Genomic DNA, 26,470 nt, shown 5'->3' with positions numbered 1-26,470 from the left:
TGTCAGTTCTCCGATGTGTTGTCGGCTCGCGTCCCTGGCAGACCCCGGAAGGTAATGTGTGAAGTCCAGGCTTCTTAGTTCTCGCTGGAATCCAGCCAGCTGGGCCTGGTGTTCTGGAGGCTGTGGTGTGGTGAGAGCACGCGGAGTAGCCCTGGCCACATCCCACACACTGGCTGGGGTCCTCGGGATCCAGTGTCTCAAGGGGACGCTCAGTGACCCAGACCCACCTCCCGAGGGCCCCATACCTCCCCGGGCCAGGGCCGGCACCCAGAGTCAACACTAGACCTCTGGGGACATTGAACACCCACCTAGCAAACACCACTTTTGGTTCATACACATCCACAAACAGTGACCGGACCCATCTCCCACAGAAACCCAAAGGCGTTAGGCAGAAGAGCCCTCAACCGAGCCCAGGAAACCTGGGTCCCAGTACTCAACACTGAACAGAATCGAGGCCAACAATCATCTCCCAGTTGAATTTTACAAACTATCTTCATTAACTTCAACTTTATTAAAAATTAAAACCACAGAAAAAGGTTTAAAAAGCGAAGCAGGAAATGGAGTGAGAAGCCAGACTAATACAGCAATAGCTGACGCGGTGGCCACGGGACCGACCTTCGTGGCTCACACCCACCCGACTCGGCATGACCACAAACAGGAGCACCCTCTTCTACCTCAGGGGTGGGAGACACCCACGGGACAGCCCCCCGGCCTGCAGACACCTCCACGCTGCTGTCTGGCAGAGGTGGTACCCAGCCGAGTCAGGAAGCGCAGCACACCGTAACCACAGCTCTGGCAGTGACGCTCTTCCTGGACAGCCCGGCTCGTGAGCACGCAGATGAGGGCACCAAGTGGAGACGAGCCACGGATCCCACCCAGAGCGACGAGTGCAGTGGGAGCCGAAGGGACAGCCTGACCCTCCCAGCCCACTCGGTGCCTCGCAGCCCCAGCCCACTCAGTGCCCCGCGGCCCCAGCCCACTCAGTGCCCCGCGGCCCCAGCCCACTCAGTGCCCCGGGCTGGCCTGTGTCCGGAGAACCAGTGCCCAGGACGCCCCATGACCACCCCAGGGAGGGTCCCAGGGCCTAGAACTGCTGAAGGATCATCTTCCGTTTCAGGTCACGGCTGAACTTGTTCATCCTGAAGAGCTCACTCTCATAAAAGGCGGAGAGGTTGTGGATGTGGATCTGCCGAGCCTGAAGACAGAAAGCACAGGACGCGTCAGGGCCAGAGGCCCGAATCCACCCGCACCTCGTGCCCCACGCTTTCAGGAGCGCAGCGGCTGGGGCGGAGGCTGAGCCCGAGGACGGGCTCCAAGCCCAGTTCCCAGGGCGCCCTGTTCCCGGCTCCCCCACCTCCGCCCGCCCCGCCCACCGCCGCCCCCACCCCAGCACACTGCACCTTATCCGCCAAGTCCTTCTCGGGCACCTCGATGGTGTCCTGCTGGGCCCCGAAGCGGTTGCGCTGGTAGGTGACTTGCTCGGCCACCAACTGCTTCAATATGAAGAGCAGCAGCTCATTGTTGTCGCGCCGGAAGGAGAGGTAGCGGGCGAAGGTCTGTGGGGGGAGCGGGGGTCAGAGGCCGCCCACACGGGTGTACCCCAGCGCGTGACGCGGGGCCCTTGGGCGAGCCGGCCACACCCACCTTGCGCATGCTACGCATGACGCTGAACTTCTGCGTGTCGATGAAGCTCTCCAGCATCACGCGGATGGCCATGTTGACGTCCTCCTCTATCACATAGTCCCGCAGATGCATCCGCGCGTGGGCCTCGGCCATGCGGATCATGGACTCGATGTGCCGCACCGTGATGGGAATGCTGCCCGTTGCCTGGAGGGGAGGGGGGAGGAGGACGGGGCGTGGCCTGAGGCAGGGGAGGGGCAGGGCAGGATGGGGCGTGGCCTGAGGCAGGGGAGGGGCAGGGCAGGGGAGGGGGCCCTGCTGGAGGCCAAGTTCAACTGGGCCAACCAACACATCCCACTCCTTCCCCAAACAGGGCTGCTCCGGTGCCCGCTGCTCGCCCAGGGCCTGCAAGCACCCAGTGTGCCCACTGCTCGCCCAGGACCTGCAAGCACCCAGTGTGCCCGCTGCTCGCCCAGGGCCTGCAAGCACCCAGTGTGCCCGCTGCTCGCCCAGGGCCTGCAAGCACCCAGTGTGCCCGCTGCTCGCCCAGGGCCTGCAAGCACCCAGTGTGCCCGCTGCTCGCCCAGGGCCTGCAAGCACCCAGTGTGCCCACTGCTCGCCCAGGGCCTGCAAGCACCCAGTGTGCCCGCTGCTCGCCCAGGGCCTGCAAGCACCCAGTGTGCCCGCTGCTCGCCCAGGGCCTGCAAACACCCAGTGTGCCCGCTGCTCGCCCAGGGCCTGCGGGTGCCCAGTGTGCCCGCTGCTCACCCAGGGCCTGCGGGCGCCCAGTGTGCCCGCTGCTCGCCCAGGGCCTGCAAGCACCCAGTGTGCCCGCTGCTCGCCCAGGGCCTGCAAGCACCCAGTGTGCCCGCTGCTCGCCCAGGGCCTGCAAGCACCCAGTGTGCCCGCTGCTCGCCCAGGGCCTGCAAGCACCCAGTGTGCCCGCTGCTCGCCCAGGGCCTGCAAGCACCCAGTGTGCCCGCTGCTCGCCCAGGACCTGCAAGCACCCAGTGTGCCCGCTGCTCACCCAGGGCCTGCGGGCGCCCAGTGTGCCCACTGCTCGCCCAGGGCCTGCAAACACCCAGTGTGCCCGCTGCTCGCCCAGGGCCTGCAAGCGCCCAGTGTGCCCGCTGCTCCCCCAGGGCCTGCGGGCGCCCAGTGTGCCCGCTGCTCGCCCAGGGCCTGCAAGCACCCAGTGTGCCCGCTGCTCGCCCAGGGCCTGCAAGCACCCAGTGTGCCCGCTGCTCGCCCAGGGCCTGCAAGCACCCAGTGTGCCCGCTGCTCGCCCAGGGCCTGCAAACACCCAGTGTGCCCGCTGCTCGCCCAGGGCCTGCGGGCGCCCAGTGTGCCCGCTGCTCACCCAGGGCCTGCGGGCGCCCAGTGTGCCCGCTGCTCGCCCAGGGCCTGCAAGCACCCAGTGTGCCCGCTGCTCGCCCAGGGCCTGCAAGCACCCAGTGTGCCCGCTGCTCGCCCAGGGCCTGCAAGCACCCAGTGTGCCCACTGCTCGCCCAGGGCCTGCAAGCACCCAGTGTGCCCGCTGCTCGCCCAGGACCTGCAAGCACCCAGTGTGCCCGCTGCTCACCCAGGGCCTGCGGGCGCCCAGTGTGCCCACTGCTCGCCCAGGGCCTGCAAACACCCAGTGTGCCCGCTGCTCGCCCAGGGCCTGCAAGCGCCCAGTGTGCCCGCTGCTCCCCCAGGGCCTGCGGGCGCCCAGTGTGCCCGCTGCTCGCCCAGGGCCTGCAAGCACCCAGTGTGCCTGCTGCTCGCCCAGGGCCTGCAAGCGCCCAGTGTGCCCGCTGCTCGCCCAGGGCCTGCAAACACCCAGTGTGGTATCACGGTGGGGAGGCACACAGGCACACAGTGACACTACACAGCCAGGGCTGGGATTTCATGACATCTCAGCTGAACGCTTTGAAAAGACTGCAGAGTTTGCACTCAGGGCCTGCTGCCAGCCCAGCTTTTCTGCTGGTTACTCTGGAGAGTCTAGCAGACCTTTCTGGCCCGAATAGTCTCAAGTTGCCATCTTCCAGATCTCTGCCTCCCAAGTAGCTGGGATTGCCAGTGTGAGCCACCAGCTCACACCAAAGTTTTAGCCAATCCCCAAACGTTCCAGTACAGGCGCTGGGGGAGGGGCACCCCCAGCCCCTCGGAGGGCAGGTCTGGAGGCCCCGCCCCACCTGGAGGAGAGTGCTCACCATCGACTCCTTCCGCAGGTCGCTGTACATCCTGGCCACCTTGTCCTGGTCCATCTGGTGGAGCTTGGGGTGCACCCTTTCCTTGGCGTAGATGATGTACTTCTTCAGGACCTCCTGCGGCAGGGGCTCCACGCCGTACGTGTTGGGCATGACCGGCTCTGAGGCGCTGCTATCCAGATCTTCGTCCTTCTTGTTGCTGGGGTGGTGTCTAACATGGCTGCCCACCACGAAGCGGGCCAGCATCTCATCCTAGATGGGGTCGGGAGAGGCGTCAGGGGTGGGGGGCCGCAGGCGGGGGGGGGAGCAACAGGCTAAGGAGACAGGCTAGAAGCTCACTTGAGTGCGGGCAGGAGACAAGCAGTTTAAAAGCTAACTAAGGCCGGTCATCCCAGCTACTCAGGAGGCTGAGACCTGAGGATCACGGTTCAAAGCCAGCCCAGACAGGAAAGTCCTTGAGACTCTTATCTCAAATAAACCATCAGAAAACAGAAGTGGTGCTGTGACTCAAGTGGTAGAGCGCTCGCCTTAAGCTGAAGAGCTGAGGGACAGCGCCCAGGCCCCACAATTGACCAAAAAAAAAGAAAAAAAAAAGCCAGCTAGCTGGGAGGCAGTGTGCTCACCTGCAGACCCAGCTCCTGCAGCAGCAGAGCCAGGGCGGACCTGGAGCTCAGCAGCCTGAGCCAGCCCAGACCTGAGAGCCAGACCATCCCAAAACAAGAGAAACAGGAAAGCAGCTCAGTGGCAAAGCGCTTGCCTAACAAGTACAATGTCCCCAGTACCAAAAAGAAAAGACAAAACAAAAACCAACGGGGCTGGGGCTCAGTGGTAGGAGCTTGCCTAACACGCATGAAGCCCTGGATTCGATTCTTCAGTACCTCACACACAGAAAAAGCCAGAAGTGGTGCTGTGACTCAAGTGGTAAAGTGCTATCCTTGAACAAAGAAGCTCAGGGACAGCGCCCAGGCCCTGAGTTCAAGCCCCATGACAGACCAAAAAGTAAAGGAGGATGGGACGATGACACCAGGAGACGCCTCCAGACACAGCTGGTAGAAAGAGCATGCAAGCTACGACAGATGGGGGCAATCCAGCAGAGGAGCGTCCAGGGGGAGAGCATTCTGGAAGGCGGAGCAGACAGGCCTGGGGTTGGCTGGGCACAGGGCAGGACGGGGGCAGACGGCTGGGCACAGGGCGCCAGCCGCAGCCATAGGTCATCGTGGGGGATGGGTGGAAGCGGACTCGCATCTCAGAGGCGGGCATGGCCACAGCAGGCCCTTGGTGAGGGGTTCGGAGGTAGCGGGGGAATGGGAGTAGGAGCGTTTCCAGGAGCACCCTGTGAGTCAGGCTGATGAGCAACCAGGGAGGGAGAGAGAGAGGAGCAGGAGGAGCAACCAGGGAGGGAGAGAGGAGCAGGAGGAGCAACCAGGGAGGGAGAGAGAGAGGAGCAGGATGAGCAACCAGGGAGGGAGAGAGGAGCAGGAGGACTCTGGACACGGGGGTGGGGGCGGGGGAGGGGCGGGGCGCAGATGCCACGTCCACCCTTCCCAGCGCCTGGTCTGAGGCTGGTCCCGGCCTGGGCTGAGGGTGCACGGCTGTACCTGAAGTGGGTCCACGGTGTCCCTCACCACACACAGGATGTCAAAGCGGGAGATGATGGGCTCCGTGAGGTCCACGTTCTCGGAGAAGGTCAGGGAAGGGTCGTAGCGGCCCCCTGAAACACGGCAGCACGCTCAGCTGCCCTCCTCCACCTCCAAACACCCCCGTCCAGACCCAGCCGCTCCAGCGGCAGAGGCAGGCCCGCGCCACGGACCTGTCATACCAGCTGCCTATCGGCTCCACAAGGGGGCATAGTGCCCAGAGCCGCCTAGCGAGGTCAACCGCGTCTCAGGGAAGACACGGAGGAGGAGTAAGATGGAGGCGCCTGCTGATCACCTCGGCTCAGCCTGGCCCCAGCCTAGGCAGTCCAGACAAGGGCTGTCTCCTGAGAGTGGTGCAGAGACGGTGGCCCCACAAGCCCCACCACCCCCAGCCCCCGGCCTGGCCCGTGGAGGGGCAGGGGGCCCGCCTACCTATGGGGTTGGCAGCGGCGATGACGGTGCAGCGGGCCTGCAGGGAGGTGACGATGCCGGCCTTGGAGATGGAGATGCTCTGCTGCTCCATTGCCTCGTGGATGCTGGTCCTGTCCTGCTCATTCATCTAGACCCAGGGGCTCCCCTCAGCGTGGGCCTCGCCCCCATGGCGCAGGACCCAGTGCTGGCAGGACCGCCCTCCCAGAGCCCCAGCCACCTGTCACCCTCCCAGCCACCTTGTCACCCTCCCAGCAAGCCCACCCCTCCCAGCAAGCCCCCCCCCCAGCAAGCCCCCCCCTCCCAGCAAGCCCCCCCTCCCAGCAAGCCCACCCCCAGCAAGCCCACCCCCCCAGCAACCCACCCCCTCCCAGCAAGCCCCCCCCTCCCAGCAAGCCCCCCCCTCCCAGCAAGCCCACCCCCCCAGCAAGACCCCCCTCCCAGCAAGCCCACCCCCTCAGAGCCCCCCCTCCCAGCAACCCACCCCCTCCCAGCAAGCCCCCCCCTCCCAGCAAGCCCCCCCCTCCCAGCAACCCACCCCTCCCAGCAACCCCCCCCCTCCCAGCAACCCACCCCTCCCAGCAAGCCCCCCCTCCCAGCAAGCCCCCCCTCCCAGCAAGCCCCCCTCCCAGCAAGCCCCCCCCAGCAAGCCCCCCCCCTCCCAGCAAGCCCACCCCCCTCCCAGCAACCCACCCCCCTCCCAGCAACCCACCCCCCTCCCAGCAAGCCCCCCCCTCCCAGCAAGCCCCCCCTCCCAGCAAGCCCCCCCTCCCAGCAACCCACCCCCCTCCCAGCAAGCCCCCCCCTCCCAGCAAGCCCCCCCTCCCAGCAAGCCCACCCCCAGCAAGCCCACCCCCCCAGCAACCCACCCCCTCCCAGCAAGCCCCCCCCTCCCAGCAAGCCCCCCCCTCCCAGCAAGCCCACCCCCCCAGCAAGACCCCCCTCCCAGCAAGCCCACCCCCTCAGAGCCCCCCCTCCCAGCAACCCACCCCCTCCCAGCAAGCCCCCCCCTCCCAGCAAGCCCCCCCCTCCCAGCAACCCACCCCTCCCAGCAACCCCCCCCCTCCCAGCAACCCACCCCTCCCAGCAAGCCCCCCCTCCCAGCAAGCCCCCCCTCCCAGCAAGCCCCCCTCCCAGCAAGCCCCCCCCAGCAAGCCCCCCCCCTCCCAGCAAGCCCACCCCCTCCCAGCAACCCACCCCCCTCCCAGCAAGCCCCCCCTCCCAGCAAGCCCACCCCCTCCCAGCAACCCACCCCCCTCCCAGCAAGCCCCCCCTCCCAGCAAGCCCCCCCTCCCAGCAAGCCCACCCCTCCCAGCAAGCCCCCTCCCAGCAAGCCCCCCCTCCCAGCAAGCCCCCCTCCCAGCAAGCCCCCCCCAGCAAGCCCCCCCCCTCCCAGCAAGCCCACCCCCCTCCCAGCAACCCACCCCCCTCCCAGCAACCCACCCCCCTCCCAGCAAGCCCCCCCTCCCAGCAAGCCCACCCCTCCCAGCAAGCCCCCTCCCAGCAAGCCCACCCCCTCCCAGCAAGCCCACCCCCCCCAGCAAGCCCCCCCTCCCAGCAAGCCCACCCCCAGAGCCCCCCCTCCCAGCAACCCACCCCCTCCCAGCAAGCCCCCCCCCTCCCAGCAAGCCCCCCCCTCCCAGCAACCCACCCCTCCCAGCAACCCACCCCTCCCAGCAAGCCCCCCCTCCCAGCAAGCCCCCCCCCTCCCAGCAAGCCCACCCCTCCCAGCAACCCACCCCTCCCAGCAAGCCCCCCCCTCCCAGCAAGCCCCCCCTCCCAGCAAGCCCCCCCTCCCAGCAAGCCCCCCCTCCCAGCAAGCCCACCCCCTCCCAGCAAGCCCCCCCCAGCAAGCCCCCCCCTCCCAGCAAGCCCACCCCCCTCCCAGCAAGCCCACCCCCCCCAGCAAGCCCCCCCTCCCAGCAAGCCCACCCCCAGAGCCCCCCCTCCCAGCAACCCACCCCCTCCCAGCAAGCCCCCCCCCTCCCAGCAAGCCCCCCCTCCCAGCAACCCACCCCTCCCAGCAAGCCCCCCCTCCCAGCAAGCCCACCCCTCCCAGCAACCCACCCCTCCCAGCAAGCCCCCCCCTCCCAGCAAGCCCCCCCTCCCAGCAAGCCCCCCCTCCCAGCAAGCCCCCCCCAGCAAGCCCCCCCTCCCAGCAAGCCCCCCCTCCCAGCAAGCCCCCCCTCCCAGCAAGCCCACCCCCTCCCAGCAAGCCCCCCCCAGCAAGCCCACCCCCCTCCCAGCAACCCACCCCTCCCAGCAAGCCCCCCCTCCCAGCAAGCCCCCCCTCCCAGCAAGCCCCCCCTCCCAGCAAGCCCACCCCCTCCCAGCAAGCCCCCCCCAGCAAGCCCCCCCTCCCAGCAAGCCCACCCCCCTCCCAGCAACCCACCCCCTCCCAGCAAGCCCCCCCCTCCCAGCAAGCCCCCCCCTCCCAGCAAGCCCCCCCTCCCAGCAAGCCCCCCCCTCCCAGCAACCCACCCCCTCCCAGCAAGCCCACCCCCCCAGCAAGCCCCCTCCCAGCAAGCCCACCCCCCCCAGCAAGCCCACCCCCCCCAGCAAGCCCACCCCCCTCCCAGCAAGCCCCCCCTCCCAGCAAGCCCCCCCCTCCCAGCAAGCCCACCCCCTCCCAGCAACCCACCCCCTCCCAGCAACCCACCCCTCCCAGCAAGCCCCCCCTCCCAGCAAGCCCCCCCCTCCCAGCAACCCACCCCTCAGAGCCCCAACCACCTTGTCACCCCCCCAGCAAGCCCCCCCCCCCCAGCCCCAGCCACCTTGTCAAACTCATCGATGAGGCACACGCCTCGGTCTGCCAGAACCAGGGCGCCGGCTTCCAAGGTCCACTCCCTGCTGACGGGGTGCCGCTGGACATAGGCCGTGAGGCCCACGGCGGATGCCCCCTGGCCAGTGGTGAAGATGGCCCGGCTGGACACCTTCTCGATGTACTTGAGGAACTGGGACTTGGCTGTGCCTGGGTCTCCACACAGGAGCATGTTGATGTCCCCGCGCACCTTGTGCTTCCCACCTGGGGCCAGACAAGGACGGGAGGGTCAGGGGAGGGTGGACGGACATGGTAGACTGCTCATCGGCAACGGCAGGCTCTAAAGACAGGCTGCAGAGCCCTAGCCCAGGCCCCTTTCTGAACACTTACTCAACGCACAGAAATGTACTTAGGTCTACAGAGGGTGGGCTAGGACAGGCCTTTGTGATGGGGAAAAGCTGGAAATGACCTGAATCTTTCTCCAAGGAGGCAGAGAGCTAAGTGGCACCGTCCAGGAAGCAGCAACGTGTGCCGCATGCACTACTGAAGAGAAGCCAGATGCGCTGCATGGGAGAAGAGCAGGGCCGTCCCGCCCTCCGCGTTCTATAGCCAGTCCCATGCACAAGGCAGGTGCTGTGTCATGAACCCCGTGTGTGCGCCGCACCGCATAAACTACGGGTGCGTGCGTGCGCAGGTGTGTGTGCGCTGTGGCTGTGAGTACACGGGTGTGTGCTGCTGCAGTCCCACGCTGCACAGGTACGGGAGCACACAGCCAAACAGACGGAGGCCCACAAGAAGGGCTCGGGATAGAAGGGCTGTCAGTGGAGACTGGGCTCACCCAAGGCTTCTATTATACTTATGCTCCCACCAACTACGGGTGTGGCAAAACCTTCCTTTAAAGGAAGACAAGCTGAGAAGAATAGAAATGTGCTTAAATTGTAAGGGCAGACAGCTGTGGGACAAAAGCAGCCACCGGCTTTACCCACAGCTCTCTCGCCTCATGGAGTGGCCACATGGCTGTCACTGACTACGTCCTGTCCCTAGCCCCCAGTCTGTATGGACACACAGTCTGCCCGTCCATAGGCAGAATCCTGGCTCCCTGCGGAGGGGGAGGGGGAGGGGGTGCTCACCTGGGTTCTTGGGCTCTCCCCCGAACAGGGCCAGAGCCAGGCCTCTCTTGATGTCTTCATGCCCATAGATGGAAGGAGCGATGCTGGCAAAGATCTGAGGAAAAGGAAGAGGCCATGGTGACCGGAGCCCGAGGGGGGGTATGCGCTCTGCCAGGGGCAGAGCCTGCAGCTCAGCAGCAACCCGCTGTGAAGTCCCATCATGCCCTGGGGCGCTGGACCCTCCTGGGGGTGTTCTTCCAGGGCAGCAAGGCTTGGGAGCTGCCTAGACCCCAGTCTGACCCATTCAGTCCGGAGAGGCCTTGTCCAGGACACAGACCCAGAGCAGAGATGGGGTGAGCCACCGTGGTGTGGCTGTGATAACAGACACCCACAGCTGGCCCGTGCTCCACGCCAAAGCCTGCGACCTCCCACGAGAGCAAACACCAGATCCCAGCAGAGATCTACAAGACACTGCTCCACAAGCAGCCGGGGCAGGCCAGGCTGTTCAGATGGCAGATGTGGCAATCCAGGAGGCAGATGCATCAGTCCACATTTCTGTCTCCCGGACAGAAATGCCAACTCTAAGGGAGAAGCAGGGGTATACAGGACTCCTTGACTGTGGGAGAATGCTTTCCACCTCGCTGGCCGCTGCCCTCTACAACCCCAGCACTGCATGCGCTGCAGGCCAGGGTCTGAGGCAACGCTGGCCTCTGGGGCACATCATGAGCTCAGAGGGAGACTGTTCCTACTGGCCAAATCAATACTCAAGAATGATCCCACAGGGGCTGGGAAGGTGGATCAGTGGTAGAGCGCTTGCCTTGCTTGCATTAGGCCCTGGATCAATTCCTCAGTACCACATAAGCAGAAAAAGCCAGAAATGGCGATGTGGCTCAAATAGTAGGGCATTAGCCTTGAGCTGAAGAGCTGAGGGACAACGCCCAGGCCCAGAGTTCAGGCCCCATGACGGACAAAAACAAACAAACAAAAAAAAGATCTCCACAGCTGCGCACCAGTGGCTCACACCTGTAATACTAACTACTCAGGAGAGGCTGAGATTTGCAGATCATGGGTCAAAGTCAGCCTAGGCAGAGAAAAGTCTATGAGAGGTGGGCAGGAAAGTTTACTAGATTCTGTTCAGCAAAAGCAAAAAGAAGGGCTGGAATCGTGGTACATGCCAGCAAAAAAGAGTTGTCTCCAAATTCTATCTCCCAATGAGAAAAATCATAATAAACACCTTCCCAGGCTGGCAAAGAACCAGCTGCCCCGTGAACCCGGGTCCTGGTCGACTCAAAGGGCCAAGATCCTCAAGCACAGAGCTCGGCTATGGCACGGCGCTAGCCAGGTCAGGGGTGCCTTTCCTGTGCTCCCCAGAGCCATGACAACAAGCAATCCCATCCTATCAACACAAAGAACCAGGGCCGGGGCCTGGCTTTATGGAAGAGCCCTGCCCGGCACCCACAAGACACTGGGTGACTGAGGGGCAGAGGGGGCACAGAGACACTGGAAACTCACGTTCTGGGGCAAGAACCCACACGAACCCTGAAGCCAGTGTCAGCGGCTGCAGGGCAGCTGGACCATGTGTGCCTGTCTCTGGCGCCACAGCCCCCCACCAAGGCTGAGGATGAGGGAGCCAGGAGCAAGGCTTCAGGGACAGCTGGGGGACCCCCTTCCACCTGCCTTCTCCCCGATCTGCTGGTCCTTGGAGAGGCTAGTGATCATCTTCACGTCCTCATCTGTCAGCTCCCCGACAGCGACTTTGTTGTCTCTCTTGGCCACGTGATTGGCCAGAATGATGGTAGCGAAGACGGGGAAGCCGTTGGAGGTGTTGAGGGAACCGTCGTAGTTGTTGTGGTAAATGCCAGTCAGCTCCTAGGAGAGAGAGTCCGCGTGGCCAGAGGCACAACCCAGGGCAAGGTGCAGCCCAGCCAGCCCACACTGCCCTCCGTCTCTTCTAGCGCTCACCAAGTTCTCCGCACTACAGCGCAGCAGCTCAGGGACACTCAAGTAATGACTTCCAAGCTGCTGCGGCTTCGGCCTAGATGCTTCCCGAAGGCCTGGTATGGAGGCCTGGTTCCCTGACTGGTGAGACCCGTTAGGAAGTGGGGCCGCCCGTGGGGACTGCCCTTGAAGCAACTGTTGGGACCCAGCCCCTGCCTGCCTGCATCATGGACTGCACGAGCCCACGCTCTCTCTGTCACATGCTGGGCCACAGACCAGGGACTGTAACCTCTGGCCCTGTGGGCTAAAACAAACCCTCTCTCCTCTACACCCCAAGGATTCAAGAGCCAACCCTAGTCCAAGCTCCCCGCCTAACACCCACATGCCCACTGGCGGGAAAGCCCGGGCCAAGCCTCCCTGCACCCCAGCCCCCCCGCCACTGCTGGCCACTCACGATCTCGTCCCCTGGCTTGCAGCTGTCCACCAGGTCAGCCAGGAGAATGGCGTCTTTGGAGCGGGGCAGGCGGCCGGCTGCCACTTTACCAGGGCTCTCCTGGATGCGGATACGCTGGTAGTTCTGATAAATGGTCTGCAGGAACAGAGAAGGGCGGTGAGCCCAGCCCTGCAGGAGGAGTGCTTCCTGTCCCATCTGACCGTGCCCCAGGCCCCCAAGGATGGGGGACAGAGGGCCAGGCTACGCTACCTCCCCAATGGGGAAAGAGGGCCGCAGCGGAAAGGGCCTCAGAGGGCTTGTCCTATCAAGTCACCTACTGTCTAGGAAAGCAACAGTGCTACGGTGTGATCTCAAATGTCCACAGAGGGCTGGGAAGGTGGTGGCTTAGTGGCAGTGCTTGCCTAGCATGCGTGAGGCCCTGGGTTCGATTCCTCAGTACCACAAAAACAAACAGAAAACTTCAAATGTCTACAGAGACCAACGTGGTGAAGGTTTGGTCCTTAGCTCTCGCACTACTGGGACGTGGCAGGGCCCTGGGGGCAGGGCGGTCTCTGGGGAGGGGTGCTGGCGCCTGGCTTTCCCTGTGCCTGACACGAGGCCAGCAGCCTCCTCACCACACACTAGTCCCTTCCTGCTGTCTCGCCACGGGTCCTGATGGGCAGGGATGGAAACCCAAAAACCTTGAGCCACAAGCGCCTTTCCTCTGCAGTAGATTTACAGAAAGTTAGTGGATGAGTCGCTGCGGTTCAAAGCACACGCTGTGCCTAAGATCACAGAACAAGAGGCGTACGCCAGCCAGCACGGGCTCCGCAGTCTGGGTGGTCACAGCCTCACAGCACCCCCGTGAAGGGCCCTCAGTAGAAACCGGAATCCAGCCTGGACTACAGACACCACAGTGATGGAGCTAGACTGTACCTGTGGGAGCGGACAGGCAGCGGGCACTGGCCTGTGTCAAGCAAAAGCCAGACACAAGGATGGCCCCAACACAAGTGCTCGGCTTTTAAATGCAAATGAACAGAATTCCTAGAAGACATCGAGGGACTAAAACATTCTATGGTGTGCTCTGTGCGGTCCCTGCTTGGTCCCCCACGCCTGGTGTCAGCTCACCTCCTCCATGTTGACCTCGAAGGGCCCGGTGGACTGGCACTCCGGGCAGGAGCCTGGCTTCACCTCCTGGTTCTGGGACTGGCAGAAGGGCCCCAGCACAAAGCTGCACTTGCTGCAGTTGTACTTGACCATGCTGAGCTGGGGCAGGACGCCGGTACAGCCGGTCACCACGCCGCTGGTGCGGATCAGCTGGTTCAGGTGCAGCTGCCTGCGGGCACAGGTCGGCGGCTGGCGCTCGGGCACGTGGATCGCGCCTCCTGGGCACCCTGGGCACCCCGGCCACCCCAGCACTGGGCCTGTCGGCACCCCGATGAGACCATGCTAAGTGCCCTCCTCACAGCCAGAGCGCCGCCGGGGCACCCCCCCCCCCACCCCAGTCCTCCTCCCTCACCTCAGGGACCGCAGCTCCTCCACCAGGGGCAGGTGGGAGATGCGGACGTGGATGTGGCTGGCGATGCGGTCATACTTGGGGTACATGGCCAGCACCACCTCCAGAGCAGCCTCGTCAAAGATCTGCAGCAGCTCTGCCGGGGCCTCGGGCAGGAAGTAGGCCAGGACGTGCTCTCGGGCGGCCAGGTCCTCATAGTTCACCACCAGGCTCTCCCGGTTCTCTACAGGCGGATTGGGCAGGGGGGGAGGGGAGGGGGAGACTGAGCGGGGCCTGCTGGGGCCAGGGAGGGGACCCCCTTATCACAAGGCCTGCCTGAGGGGAGGGGACCCATGCCTCATCCCAGAGCCCAGAGCCATGAACTTGGAATGCTGCAGGACAGAAGCCCATGGATAGCCCTGCCCCCCACGGGAACGGCGGGCAGTGCAGGTACAGGGGACCAGGCCTGCGTGTCCTGAGCCCCGCCCCCCAGCCATGTCTGCTGATTCCCAACCCAAGCCACCCTGCAACACAGAGTGCACCTCGATGCCAGCATGTGCTCAGGACACATGGGCTCTGGGTTTAACCCCTAGAGCCACAAAATGAACAAGTAAAAAGTAGAGGAGTAATCCAGACTTTCGTTAAAAAAAAAGCAAAAAACAAATTCGTGCCCACTTTTAAGAGTATCAAAAACAAATGCCTCAGGGGTCCCCACTGTCCCAGGCCGATACCCACAGGTGACATTTCCTGTGTTCCTTCCAGTGAGACCCCCCCCCTCTTCAGGACACGTCACCGAGTGTCCGAGCAGGCAGGATCAGTGTGCCTATGAGGCCGGTCTGAATAACCCTCCGGAAAGGGACACCAGGAGGCAGCTGGGTCGGAGTGACCGTGCCCCACCTTTGCACATGTCACTGATGCGTTCTTTGAAGACGTTGTGGCCATGGCTGTCCACGTGAGTTCGCAGGAAGTTCTTGAAGCGGTGGTGGATCTCCAGCCGGGGGCCGGCCATGCTCACCCACTCCCGCACGGAGTGGCCCTTGAGGTCTTCCAGGTTCTCGATGCTCTCTATCATCTCCTCGTCCTCCTCCGCGCCGTCTTCTGTGGCCCGCTCCACCTGCCGGCGCCTGCGGGCAGGGCGCTCTTCCTCGTCTTCGTCGCTGTCTGTGCAGGCAAGGAAGCCTGTGAGTAAGAGCCTTTCCCAGCACCATCTCCCCTGACCCCAGAACCGGCCACTCAGCACACTGACAGCCACGCCCCAGACCAGCGCGACACGCAGACAGGCAGGCCTACCGTACAGAAGGCCTCGCCGCATGCGGCCCAGGCCCCGACCAGCCTCCCGGTCCCGTTGCCGCATGGCCCGCTCTGCCGCCTCCCTCTGGCTGGCTGTCAGCTCCTCCACGTCCTCCTCATCCAGCGCTAGTCCCTCGGCCTCGTAGGTGTCCAGCTCTGGGATGGCGCGGTAGTCCCTGAGAGAGCCCCCAGAAGGCAGTTAGTCCCCCGCAATTCCATCTAGAAACTGGCCAGCCCCACAGGCAGCCTGGGCAGGCCTGCGCCTCCAGGAACGGAAGGCCAGAAAATAGCCGCTGAGTTCCACATAAGTTCTCTAGACACTGTGGTGAGTAGCATCCCCATTTGAACGTGGGACACCTGTGGAAACACCCTTCTAAAGTGTCCAGGATGGAAGGGAGGGGTAATTTAGGTGGGGGAATTTAAGGTTTCTGGGATTTCAGTCAGGTGACAAACATGTGTGTGAGGTGGTCACACCTCCCTGGTCTCTGGTGAGGTGAGGCTGGGCATCTCCACAAGGCTCTGGGCACTCCTAAGACTCGGCTGGCGCACTACCTAGCGTGTCCCACCTGCAGCCAGGACCAGGCAGAGGCAGTGTGCTCCTATGCACAGACCCACAGAGCCCCAGAGCCCCAAGGGCACTGGCTACAGCAATGGCCTGGCTCTGATTAGGTCAAGTGCATGTTTACTAGATGGAAGTCAGCCAATGCCAGTGAGTCACACTCCCCCACACAGTGTGCTGTGGCTTCCTGTCTGAGATCGCGCCTCCTATTGGATGCATTCCCAGGGTACACATCTCTGGCAAGAGGAGCTTGTCCGGGCTTAGGGCAGGGTTAAGAACCTTTCATCTGCCAAGGGCCATGTGGATATTTATTTGTTTTTGGTCCAAACTCTGGGCCTGGGTGCTGTCCCTCAGCTCTTCAGCTCAAGGCTAGTGTCTACCACTTGAGCCACAGCGCCACTTCTGTTTTTTTTCTTTTTGCTTATGTGGTGCTGAGGAATCGAACCCAGGGCCTCAGGCATGCAAGGCAAGTGCTCTACCACTGAGCCACCTTCCCAGCCCCCATGTGGAGATTTATAACATAGCTTGGCTGTACAAAATGATCAACACAGGCAGAAGCCCACCTGCCTGTCCTTTGATGTATCACACGATCTTAGGGACTGGCCCACGGGCAGGTTTCCCACCCGCGTCCGGGTCTCCAAACACGGCACCTTCAGTGGATCTGCACTGTAGCTTGTGACCTGTCTTCCTGACACCCCAGTCAAAAGGCCACACACCACCAGACCCATCCCAGCGCCTGAGCTGGGCTCCCTGCCAAGCTGAGTGTGGAGAGCAGTGCAAAGAAGATACCTCTCCATGCCATCGCCAATGAGCTCTTCTCCATCCTCTTCCTCCTCCACGGGCCCCTCGGTGCCCAGGAGCCCCTCAGACTCATCCTCAAACGGAGGAAGGTCACGGCCAGGGCTGGAGGTCAGGGCTTCCGTGCGCCGGGAGCTCCGGCCTGGGCTGGAGGTGAGCGGATCATTGGCTCGTCGCCGGCGGCCAGGGCTGGAGGCCACAGAGAGGGGCTCAGAGGACTCCTGCGGGAGAAGCGGTGGGTCAGGCGCGGGGGGGGGGGGGGGGGGGGGGGGGGGACGACAGGAGGGGGGCACGGGTCAGGCACGGGGGCGGGGGGACGGGAGGGGGACGCGGGGGGGGACGGGAGGGGGGCACGGGTCAGGCACGGGGGGAGGGGGCAGGGGTCAGGCACGGGGGAGGGGGGGTGGGAGGGGGGCACGGGTCAGGCACGGGGGCGGGGGGACGGGAGGGGGACACGGGGGCGGGGGGGGACGGGAGGGGGACACGGGGGCGGGGGGGGGGACGGGAGGGGGGCACGGGTCAGGCACAGGGGGAGGGGGACGGGAGGGGGGCACGGGTCAGGCGCAGGGGGAGAGGGATGGGAGGGGGGCAGGGGTCAGGCACGGGGGGAGGGGGCAGGGGTCAGGCACGGGGGGAGGGGGCAGGGGTCAGGCACGGGGGGAGGGGGCAGGGGTCAGGCACGGGGGGAGGGGGCAGGGGTCAGGCACGGGGGCGGGGGGGGGCACGGCTCCGGCCCCCCCGCCCGCACTCCCCAGCCCCGCGGTCGCCGGGCCAGGTGGGTCACTCACGGCCTTTCACCCGGGAAAAAGCACGGAGGCCACGTCGCTTTCGGACCCTATTGCCCTATTTCCTGCCCCGAGGCGGCCGCGGCGCCGTGGGCACAGCACCCACGCAGGTGGGGCATCCCGGGGTGCGGGAGCCGCCACGCGAGGGCTGGAGCCGAGGGCCCGGGCTCAGCCCAGCACCGCGCCGCGGCGGGACGGCGCCCGGCCGGCACGTGCGGGGCGAGCGCGGCTCCGGGCCGGACCGCCCGCGGCCCCGCAACCCGGGCCTGAGCGGCGGGCAGGCCGCGCCGGGCTCCCGCAGCCCGCAGAGGCCCGAAGCCGCCGCACAGCCGGGCCCGGGCGCGGGAGAAAGCGGGGCCCTGGCCGGAGGGCGAGAGCGCGCGGGAGACGCCCGCCCGCCCCGGCGCCCGCCCGGCACGCGGCCCCGCGCTTACCGCCATGACCGCGCCGCGTTCCGATCAGCACTTCCCGCCACCGCCAGATTTCGCGCGAAAAACGGCCCACGTGATGCTCGCCAGCGTCATGACGTTTGCTTGCGCCCGGCTGCGAGGGAGTCGGCCACGCCCGCGCCGGCTGGAGTCCGCCCGCACTTCTTGGAGCCCCGCCTGCGCGCGCCGAGGCCCCGCCCACATACCCTGAAGCCCCGCTCGCGCCGCACGGAGACCACGCCCACCGCTCCTGGAGCTCGCCCCGCGCCGCACGGAGACCACGCCCACCGCTCCTGGAGCCCCGCCCTCACTGAGACCACGCCCACCGCTCCTGGAGCTCGGCCCGCGCCGCACGGAGACCACGCCCACCGCTCCTGGAGCCCCCGCCCTCACTGAGACCACGCCCACCGCTCCTGGAGCTTGGCCAGCGCCGCACGAAGACCGTGCCCGCAGCTCCTGGAGCCCCGCCCTCACTGAGACCACGCCCACCGCTCCTTGAGCTTGGCCAGCGCCGCACGGAGACCGTGCCCGCAGCTCCTGGAGCCCCGTCCGCCCTCCGCGCCTATGGGGCCGGACACGGCGTGAGCCCCGCCAAAAGCTGGACGCGGAGGCGCAGCGCGAGCGGCCGAGCACCATTGAGCCGGGGCGAGCCGGGGACCGCGCCAGGCCCCGAGTTCAAGTCCCAGCCCAGCCGCACCAAAGCAGGCGGACACGTGGCCGAGAAGGCCTGGGACGGGGCTCGGGGACTCCGGCCACGCTGTGCTCTGACGCCGGGTGGGCCCGGGGCTGCGTCGGGGGACGAGGAGCCCTGGAGGATGGCGATCTGGCCGAGGGCTCCTCGTCGGGCCAGCTTCCCGCTGACGATGCCCGCACCAGCCTCGTCCGGCCCTGCCTGCTACCTAGAAGGACTTCCTTCTCCCGCTCCCGCGGGCAGGCCCGGCCTGGGCCGGGCGTCCGGCGATCGGGCCGCCCCTGCCCGCCCGGGTCCCCTCCGGAAGTGTGTGTGTAAACACCAGCACGTGGCCGTGCCTGCGGCGCGGGGACGCGGCGTCCCGCCCGCACGACGCCGGCCCGCCTCGAGGGCGGCCGCACGCGGCGTCCTCCACGCAGGACTTCCGGGCCCCGCTGCCCTCCCGGCCCCGAGGCTCCTCCGGGCGGTCCGCCGCGGGGGCCCCGGCAGCGGAGGGCGCGGGGCGGCAGGTGGGGCGTCCGGGATACGCGGGCGCGGACCGGAACCGCGTTCCCAGTAAACACCCCGGGCCGCTTCCCGCCGCGCGTCCCTGCGGCCTCTTTAAGAGTCCGGCGAGGCCCCGCCCCCGAGGGACGTGATTGGCTGCCTCGGCTGGTCTCGGCGCAGGCCCGCTGCCATAGGCTCCCGGGGCCCCGGGGGCGGGCCCGGGCGCCTCCGGCAGGGACCGGGGCTGTTTTCGCCGTCGGCTCCGGGAGCACCCGGCGCAGCCCCGGGTCGCTGCTGACCGGAAGGGCCGCTCGGAGTCCTCGGGCGGGCGGCCCGCGTCCCGCCGACCCCGCCGGCCCGCTTCCGCGGAGCCGGGCGCCGGAGGCCGGAGCCCCGCGGCCCGAGCGGCGCCGCGCTGGGGCCGGGCCGGGCCGGGGCTCGCAGGTAAGGGCGGCGCGGGGCGGCGTCCGGGTCCGGGGGCGGCGTCCGGGTCCAGGAGCGGCGCGGGGCGGCGTCCGGGTCCGGGGGCGGCGCGGGGCGGCGCGGGGCGGGGGCCCGGCGGGCGCGGGCCGGCGGCGCGGTGACAGCCGGAGGCTGGGAAGCCCGAGGGGCGGGGACGGTCACGTGGGCGGAGGGGGAGAACTCGGCCTCGGTTCCCGGAGCCGGGTCACCCCCCCCCGCCCCGCGTGCCCGGGATGGCGGCCTGCGGGGCACGCCGGGGGGAGGGGGGGAGGCCCGGCCTGAGCCGTAGATGGAAGGATGTGTCTGGAATGTTCCTGGGGGGAGCCGCCCTTCTGGGTGCGAGGATCTCCGGTTCTGGGAGGCTGGGCGCCCTCCTGAGCTGTGGTGCCCGGCACGGCCAGGGGTTCCCCCTGCCTCCCCCTGCACCAGCCTGCCCCGGTGCCAGGGCCTGGAGGCCGGGCCCTCCCTCCCCACAGGACACCTGTGCCAGGGCCTGGAGGCCGGGCTCTCCCCCCCACCACAGGACACCTGTGCCAGGGCCTGGAGGCCGGGCCCTCCCCACCACCACAGGACACCTGTGCCAGGGCCTGGAGGCCGGGCCCTCCCCCCCACCGGACACCTGTGCCAGGGCCTGGAGGCCGGGCCCTCCCCACCACCACAGGACACCTGTGCCAGGGCCTGGAGGCCGGGCCCTCCCCACCACCACAGGACACCTGTGCCAGGGCCTGGAGGCCGGGCCCTCCCCCCCACCGGACACCTGTGCCAGGGCCTGGAGGCCGGGCCCTCCCTCCCCACAGGACACCTGTGCCAGGGCCTGGAGGCCGGGCCCTCCCCACCACCACAGGACACCTGTGCCGGGGCCTGGAGGCCAGCCCCTCCCCACCACCACAGGACACCTGTGCCAGGGCCTGGAGGCCGGGCCCTCCCCACCACAGGACACCTGTGCCAGGGCCTGGAGGCCAGCCCCTCCCCACCACAGGACACCTGTGCCGGGGCCTGGAGGCCAGCCCCAGCGGGGCCTGGGCTGCAGCTGCTTGGCCTGGTCCTCAGAGGGGACAGGAGGCAGCCTTCCCCCTGGTCCCTTCCACACTGCATAGCAGTAGGGCTTCGAAAGGGCTCTCCAGCCTGAGACCCCCAGCCTCCCTCCCACAACCCAGCCTGTGTGTGTCACCTGGCTGAGCCTCCTGGCAGCGTTCTTAAGCAGAGGCCGTGCCCTGGGCACTGGGGGGAAATGCCCCCCCACCCGAAATCAGGCCGGACGTGCTGCCCAGGCCGCTTGGCGTCTCAGCCGGGACCATGGGACGGTGTCAGTGGGAATGGGAACAAAACTGGCCTAGGCAGAAGCGGGGGGGGGGGGTGTGAAGGTTGTGTACGTGGAACATCCAGGGTGGAGGATTGGGGTGGCTATGGCGAGTCCAGGGAGTTCCCCAGCTCAGGAGGGTCTTTCCGGTCAGCCCCTCCACTCTGGCTCAGGTTCTTGTCTGTGGGTGGGGAGGCATCCCGCTGGGCCAGGCCTAGGTCATGGGCACGCTTTCTGTGCTGTGCGGGGCTGCAGCCAATGATCCCTAAGTCCCAGAGGCAGCAGAGAGTCTGGGTCCACCCCAGGAAAGCGGGTCCCCCTGCGGCTGGCTCAGGGCCCACCCCAGCCCAGGCTCCCGGCTTCTCTTGCCTGGCTAGCCGTTGCACCCCACCATCTCCCTGGCTCCATGCTGCACACCTCCGCGGTCTGGCACCTGAGCAGAATCACATGGCCCGCGAGCACACTGCCCATCTGACCGGCCTCTCCCCCAGGCACCCGGCTGGTCTGGCTCTTGAACTCAGCTTGTCTGCCGCAGCCAGGGCTTGGCACTCGCTGCCCTTCCTTCAGTGCTCTGGGGCTTTCCAAGGCTGTCTCCTGTCACCTAGGTCTCAGCTCACACCTCATCTCTTGTGACCCCTTTGTCCAGAGCAGCCCCTTCAGGCTGGGGGGCTGAAGCCGGGATAACAAGGTAGATAACAAGCTCTGTGCCAGGCTGTGTGCCGGCAGCTGAGATGGGCACGAAGGGCCCTGGCCCTTTCTCTCCGCTGTTGTCCCTGGCGCGTGCTCTCTACCCCGGCCGAGCGTGAGGGTGGCCGCTCCTGAGCCCACCGCCACGTCCACAGTCCAGTTTTAGAAAAGAAAATGTCCTAACAGGAGCCTGGTGCCCCCCACTCTTGTCTAGTCACCCTTGAATCCCAGCCAGGAGGCTGAGCCCTGTGTGAGGAAACAGTGCGTGGCTCTGGCGGAACGGTGGGTGTTGGGACCCCACGGGCTGCCTCTTTCCCACCATTCTGTCCGCTCGGTCTTCTTTTCTCCCAGGTGTTATGTCTGGGAGTTTGCTTCTCAGATTTGGGGTTTCCCGCTGGCTTGCTCCTCCCCGGGCCCTGCCTCAGGACACTGGGCCGGGACCTGGGTGGGTGTGCAGGGTGCTGCCTGGCCCTCTCCCCCAGGAGGCACCATTCCCCTCCTCCGGTCCCCATGGCTCAGGCTGGGGTGCAGCCAGTGGCCTGAGGAGAGGACGGGAGACCTGAGCCCAGGGTTTGGGCCACCCCTGGCTTGTTTCCTGCTCCTTACCCAGAGGTGGCCCTGAGTACGTGTCCCAGCCCAGAACTGGGACTGTGCCCCACCTCCTGCACAGGGACAGCGCGAGGGCTCCGCCCCCACTGCCCCAGCAGGCCGCCCGGAACGTGTGCCTGTGCTGCAAGCCCCCCCCCGCAGTGGCCACCGTGTCCCCACCACCAGCATCAGCCCAACTCTCAAAGGCAGCCCCCCTCCCCGCAGTAATCCATCCTCAGGCTGGGAAGGCTCACTCCTCACTGCCATCTAGTGGTGAGGGGCGTGAACTGCTGCCTGTGTGCGCTTAGGCCCCCAGGGTCCCTGCAAGTCCCCTTGGCCAGCTTGCCCTGTGGAAGGCCCTGCCGATGTCCTCAGCATCCTCTGTTCCGGCCTCTCCATCGTCCCTCCCAGGGCGACCCCCAGGACTCCAGTGACGGCTCTGCATTTGTTCACGTTTCCGGGGCAGCGCAGGCCCCACAGAGTGTGTCTGCTCTGCCCTAGCACTGTGCGCCGTGGCCACTTTGGGGCCTTCAGAACGTGGCGAGGGCCGTGCTGCCGAGGAGGTGTGGGCTCTCCCCGCCACCGCGCCCCGGGTGCTGAGGCACCTGTGCCTCAGGAAGGGGGCAGGCAGCATGTGAGCCGGCCGGGGCCGGGTTCAGAGGACAGAGGTGCTGAGTGGGTGTGTCCAGGGGAGGGGCTGGGGAGGTGGGGCAGAGTGAGGACGGGGCTCTGGCCTCTGGGGAACTGGAAACCTACAGCAGGCAGGCGTGGCCCAGGCAGGCCTCTGCCCCCCCCCCCCCCTCCCATTGCCGACCACAGGTTTCTGTCTGGCTTCGCAGGGCCCTTGGCCGGCATGATGGATGCCCTGCAGGAGGTGAATTGGGACAATGGGAGCACGGCTCCACCTCCGCCCCTGGCACCGAACATCAGTGTGCCCCACCGCTGCCTGCTGCTGCTCTACCAGGACATCGGCACCTCCAGGTGAGAGGCTGCCTGCGCTGGGCTCCCTGGGGGTGGGGCAGTGAGCCACCCTCCTGAGTGAGCCCATTCCTGCAGGGTCTGGTGCTGGGGTGGGGGGCAGGGGCACGCACAGCCCCACGGGAACCCCATTCTGGGGGTCAGGTGTGCACACGACCCCATGCTTCTGCACCCCCAGGGTCTGGTTCTGGGGGCCAGGTGTGCACATGACCCATGCTTCAGCACCCCGGGGTCTGGTTCTGGGGGCCAGATGTGCACATGACCCCACACTTCTGCACCCCCAGGGTCTGGTTCTGGGGGCCAGGTGTGCATGTGACCCCACACTTCTGCACCCCCAGGGTCTGGTTCTGGGGGCCAGGTGTGCACGTGACCCCACGTTTCAGCACCCCAGGGTCCAGTTCTGGGGGCCTGGTGTGCATGTGACCCCACGCTTCTGCACCCCCAAGGTCTGGTTCTGGGGGCTAGGTATGCATACAACCCCATGCTTCTGCACCCTCCCCAGGGTCCGGTTCTGGGATCTCCTGCTGCTCATCCCCAATGTGCTCTTCTTCATCTTCCTGCTCTGGAAGCTTCCATTTGCTCGGGCCAAGATCCGCGTCACCTCCAGCCCCATTTTCATCACCTTCTACATCCTGGTGAGTTTGCTCAGCAGCATGGGAGCCAGGGGATCACAGATGTGAGTGGTGCAAGGACATTCCGGGCCCGGCCGCGGGCAGTGGAGAGCGGCTCTGGCGGTGGGCCAGCTGTGGCTGGGTTGGGGACTGCGGCTGCATTACTGCTCTCTTCTGGCCCTAGAGGTCCTAGAGGGGATACTGAGTGGTCTTGAGCTAAAGCCTGGCCTCTTCTCCTTCAGGGAGGGGGAGCCCCGCATCCTGCTGGGCCAGGGCTGGCCTGGAGCCCTCTGATTGGGCCACCTCTGGTCCACATGTGTTCCTGAGTCCATCGTTGGCCAGTGCGGATGAGGGCACTTGGCAGCTAGTCAATGGGGGGACTGTCCCTAGAAGCTAGTCGTGTGACCTAGGAAGGGGAGGGGAGGAGAGGCCAGTGTTAGGCGGGAAACAGGCCCAGTGGGGCCCGAGGGGGCCACAAGTGTGACTTCCTTGTCTCCAGGTGTGTGTGGTGGCGGTGGTGGGTATGGCCCGGGCCGTGGTGTCCATGACCGTCAGTGCCTCGGACGCGGCCACCGTGGCTGACAAGGTGCGGAGGTGAGGCTGGCGGCTGCTGGGGGGGCTCGGGCTGGCCTGGGACTGACACCGTCTGCTCTTCCCAGGTTCTGTGGGAGATCACCCGCTTCTTCCTGCTGGCCATCGAGCTGAGCGTGGTCATTCTGGGTCTGGCGTTTGGTGAGTGTGTGGGGCTGGGGCCTTGTGTGGGGGCTGACCCTGGGCGCGGGAGGCCGGCAGGGCCCGGGGCAGGCCCGGCTGACGCCCGCCCCTCCCAGGTCACCTGGAGAGCAAGTCCAGCATCAAACGAGTGCTGGCCATCACCACTGTGCTGTCACTGGCCTATTCTGTCACCCAGGTAAGGCGCAGCGGGGTTTCAACAGACCCCTGGCAGTCGAGGGGGGAGGGGAGAGGGGGGGAGGGGTACAGACCCTGGGTGGCCTGGTCGGAGGTCGGGGAGAGCTGGTGACAGCTCTGTGCTGGCTGCCACAGGGGACGCTGGAGATCCTGTACCCAGACGCCCACCTCTCGGCCGAGGACTTCAACATCTATGGGCACGGGGGCCGCCAGTTCTGGCTGGTCAGCTCCTGCTTCTTCTTCCTGGTGAGTGTGGGGCCCTGGGTCAAGGGGGGTGGCGGGAGGCGGGGGGACCGCCCTGGCCCACCCTCACCCCCTTCCCGCTCTGCAGGTCTACTCTCTGGTGGTGGTCCTCCCAAAGACCCCACTGAGGGAGCGCGTCTCCCTGCCCTGTGAGTGCTGGGGGGCCCAGGGGACCGGGGAGGGAGGGCGGGGAGGAGGCGGCAGAGCCCCGCTCACCCCTTGCACCCACCTGTAGCCCGGCGCAGCTTCTACGTGTACGCAGGGATCCTGGCGCTGCTCAACCTGGTGCAGGGTCTGGGGAGTGCGCTGCTGTGTGCCGACATCATTGAGGGGCTGTGGTACGTGTGTGGGGGGCAGACAGGGAGGGGGAGGGGCGCACAGCGGTTTGAGTGTCCCCACGGGCCCCAAGGCTGCCTGTGCTGACAGCCCGCCCCACCGCAGCTGCGTGGACGCCACCACCTTCCTCTACTTCAGCTTCTTCGCGCCGCTCATTTACGTGGCCTTCCTCCGTGGGTTCTTCGGGTGAGTCGGGGTCCCTCCCCCTGCCCCCCCTCCCCCTCTGGCCCCTGGGTGCCTTTGTGACACACCTGGTGGTACTGGTGCTCGAGGCTCAGCGGGTGCTAAGGCCCACTGTATGTGTGTGTGTGTGTGTGTGTGTGTGTGTCTGCTGTACCACCACACAGAGCCCCCTGGGGTCCGGATGTGGGTGTGGGGCTGGGCATTGGGCACTAGCAGACATTCTCGGGGTGGGGCTTTGGGACAGGGAGTGGGTGTGTGTGGGCATCGGCCTGGCGGGGTGGGGCGGGAAGGCAGGGGCTGATCTGGCCACTCCCCACTTAGTGCTTCACCTCAGGTTCTCTGTGGCTTGGGTGTACCCTGCTGTCCCCAAAGGGACACAGGGCTGGGGCCGTGGTGGTAGTCAAGCCCATTCTAGCCGGCGCCCAGAGCCAGGCCTTGGTGAAGGTCAGGACTCAGCCTGGCCCCTCGTTAGGCAGAAGCCCTGCAGACCATGCTGTCGGCTTTTGGGGTGTTTTTTTGGCTCTTAGGCTTGAACTCTGGGCCTGGCGCTGTCCCTGAAGTTCTCTTGCTCAAGGCGAGTGTTCCACAGCTCGAGCCACAGCGCCACTTCCAGCATTTTTAGTAGTTTATTGGAGATGAGTCTCCTGGATTTTCCTGCCTGGGCTGGTTGAACTGAGATCCTCAGATCTCAGCCTCCTGAGAAGCTAGCGATCCAGACGTGCTCCACCGGTGCTCGGCCCCAAACAAGCAGTGCTTGTTTGGTCCAAGGCCCAGGATGGGGCCTCCAGGGTGGGCGTGGGAATTGGGGGGCATGTCTCCTGCCCTCCCTCCCTTGGGGGCGTTCTCCGAGTCCACGGTGGAGCCGTCCGCCCTCCCCTCCCGCCCGCCCAGGTCGGAGCCCAAGATCCTCTTCTCCTACAAATGCCAAGTGGACGAGGCCGAGGCGCCCGACGTGCACCTGCCCCAGCCCTACGCCGTGGCGCGGCGCGAGGCCGCGGAGGCCGCGGGGGCCTCGCCCGCCTGCTACTCCAGCACGCAGTTCGACTCGGCCGGCGCGGCCCACCTGGAGGACGTGGCGTCCATGCCCTGCCAGGCGGGCAGCGTGCGCAGCACGGACAGCGAGCGCTGGAGGGCGCTCAACGCCTGAGCCCCGCGCAGGCCGGGCCCGGCCCGGGACCCCCCCCCCCGCGCCCTCCCCCCCACCGCGGGGCCTGCCGGGCGCCCCCCCCCCCACCGCGGGGCCTGCCGGGCGCCCCCTCCACCACCGCGGGGCCTGCCGGGCGCCCCCTCCACCACCGCGGGGCCTGCCGGGCGCCCCCCCCCCCGTGCCTGCCGGGCGCCCCCCCCCCCCACCGCGGGGCCTGCCGGGCGCCCCCCCCCCCACCGCGGGGCCTGCCGGGCGCCCCCCCCCCCACCGCGGGGCCTGCCGGGCGCCCCCCCCCCCACCGCGGGGCCTGCCGGGCGCCCCCTCCCCCCCACCGCGGGGCCTGCCGGGCGCCCCCCCCCCCACCGCGGGGCCTGC

General features: G+C 66.7%; 2 protein-coding genes across 3 annotated transcripts; one reads left to right on the top strand and one right to left on the bottom strand.

Annotated features, from left to right (window-relative positions):
• Positions 1–492: 492 nt before the first annotated feature.
• LOC138806599 (DNA replication licensing factor MCM2) lies at positions 493–17,555 on the bottom strand. Its single transcript, XM_069992019.1, has 16 exons — positions 17,481–17,555; positions 16,253–16,482; positions 14,905–15,080; positions 14,512–14,775; positions 13,639–13,858; positions 13,248–13,455; positions 12,141–12,275; positions 11,426–11,617; positions 9,770–9,863; positions 8,653–8,903; positions 5,882–6,008; positions 5,411–5,523; positions 3,816–4,064; positions 1,645–1,827; positions 1,401–1,556; positions 493–1,195 (listed from the first exon to the last, which is right to left on the bottom strand). Exons 1-16 carry the CDS (start codon positions 17,484–17,486, stop codon positions 1,085–1,087), a joined length of 2,715 nt encoding a protein of 904 aa, XP_069848120.1. The 5' UTR covers positions 17,487–17,555; the 3' UTR covers positions 493–1,084.
• LOC138806598 (transmembrane protein adipocyte-associated 1) lies at positions 16,479–26,238 on the top strand. 2 transcript variants are annotated; one of them, XM_069992018.1, is made up of 11 exons: positions 16,479–16,496; positions 22,528–22,669; positions 23,169–23,301; positions 23,777–23,863; positions 23,937–24,009; positions 24,108–24,187; positions 24,322–24,432; positions 24,518–24,578; positions 24,665–24,767; positions 24,871–24,951; positions 25,840–26,238. In XM_069992018.1, the coding sequence occupies exons 2-11, from the start codon at positions 22,542–22,544 to the stop codon at positions 26,093–26,095; spliced, it is 1,113 nt and encodes a 370-aa protein (XP_069848119.1). In that variant the 5' UTR covers positions 16,479–16,496; positions 22,528–22,541; the 3' UTR covers positions 26,096–26,238. The 2 variants fall into 2 exon arrangements, with proteins under 2 accessions (XP_069848119.1, XP_069848118.1); XM_069992017.1 differs by lacking the exon at positions 16,479–16,496 and adding an exon at positions 18,942–19,095.
• Positions 26,239–26,470: the final 232 nt, after the last annotated feature.

The sequence above is a fragment of the Dipodomys merriami genome, unplaced genomic scaffold, assembly GCF_024711535.1.
Source record: "Dipodomys merriami isolate MVZ:Mamm:240054 unplaced genomic scaffold, mDipMer1.0.p SCAF_401, whole genome shotgun sequence".
NCBI classification, from domain to species: Eukaryota; Metazoa; Chordata; class Mammalia; order Rodentia; family Heteromyidae; genus Dipodomys; species Dipodomys merriami.
Note: the sequence above shows the minus strand (reverse complement) of the source record. Positions and strands in the feature narration are given on the sequence as shown.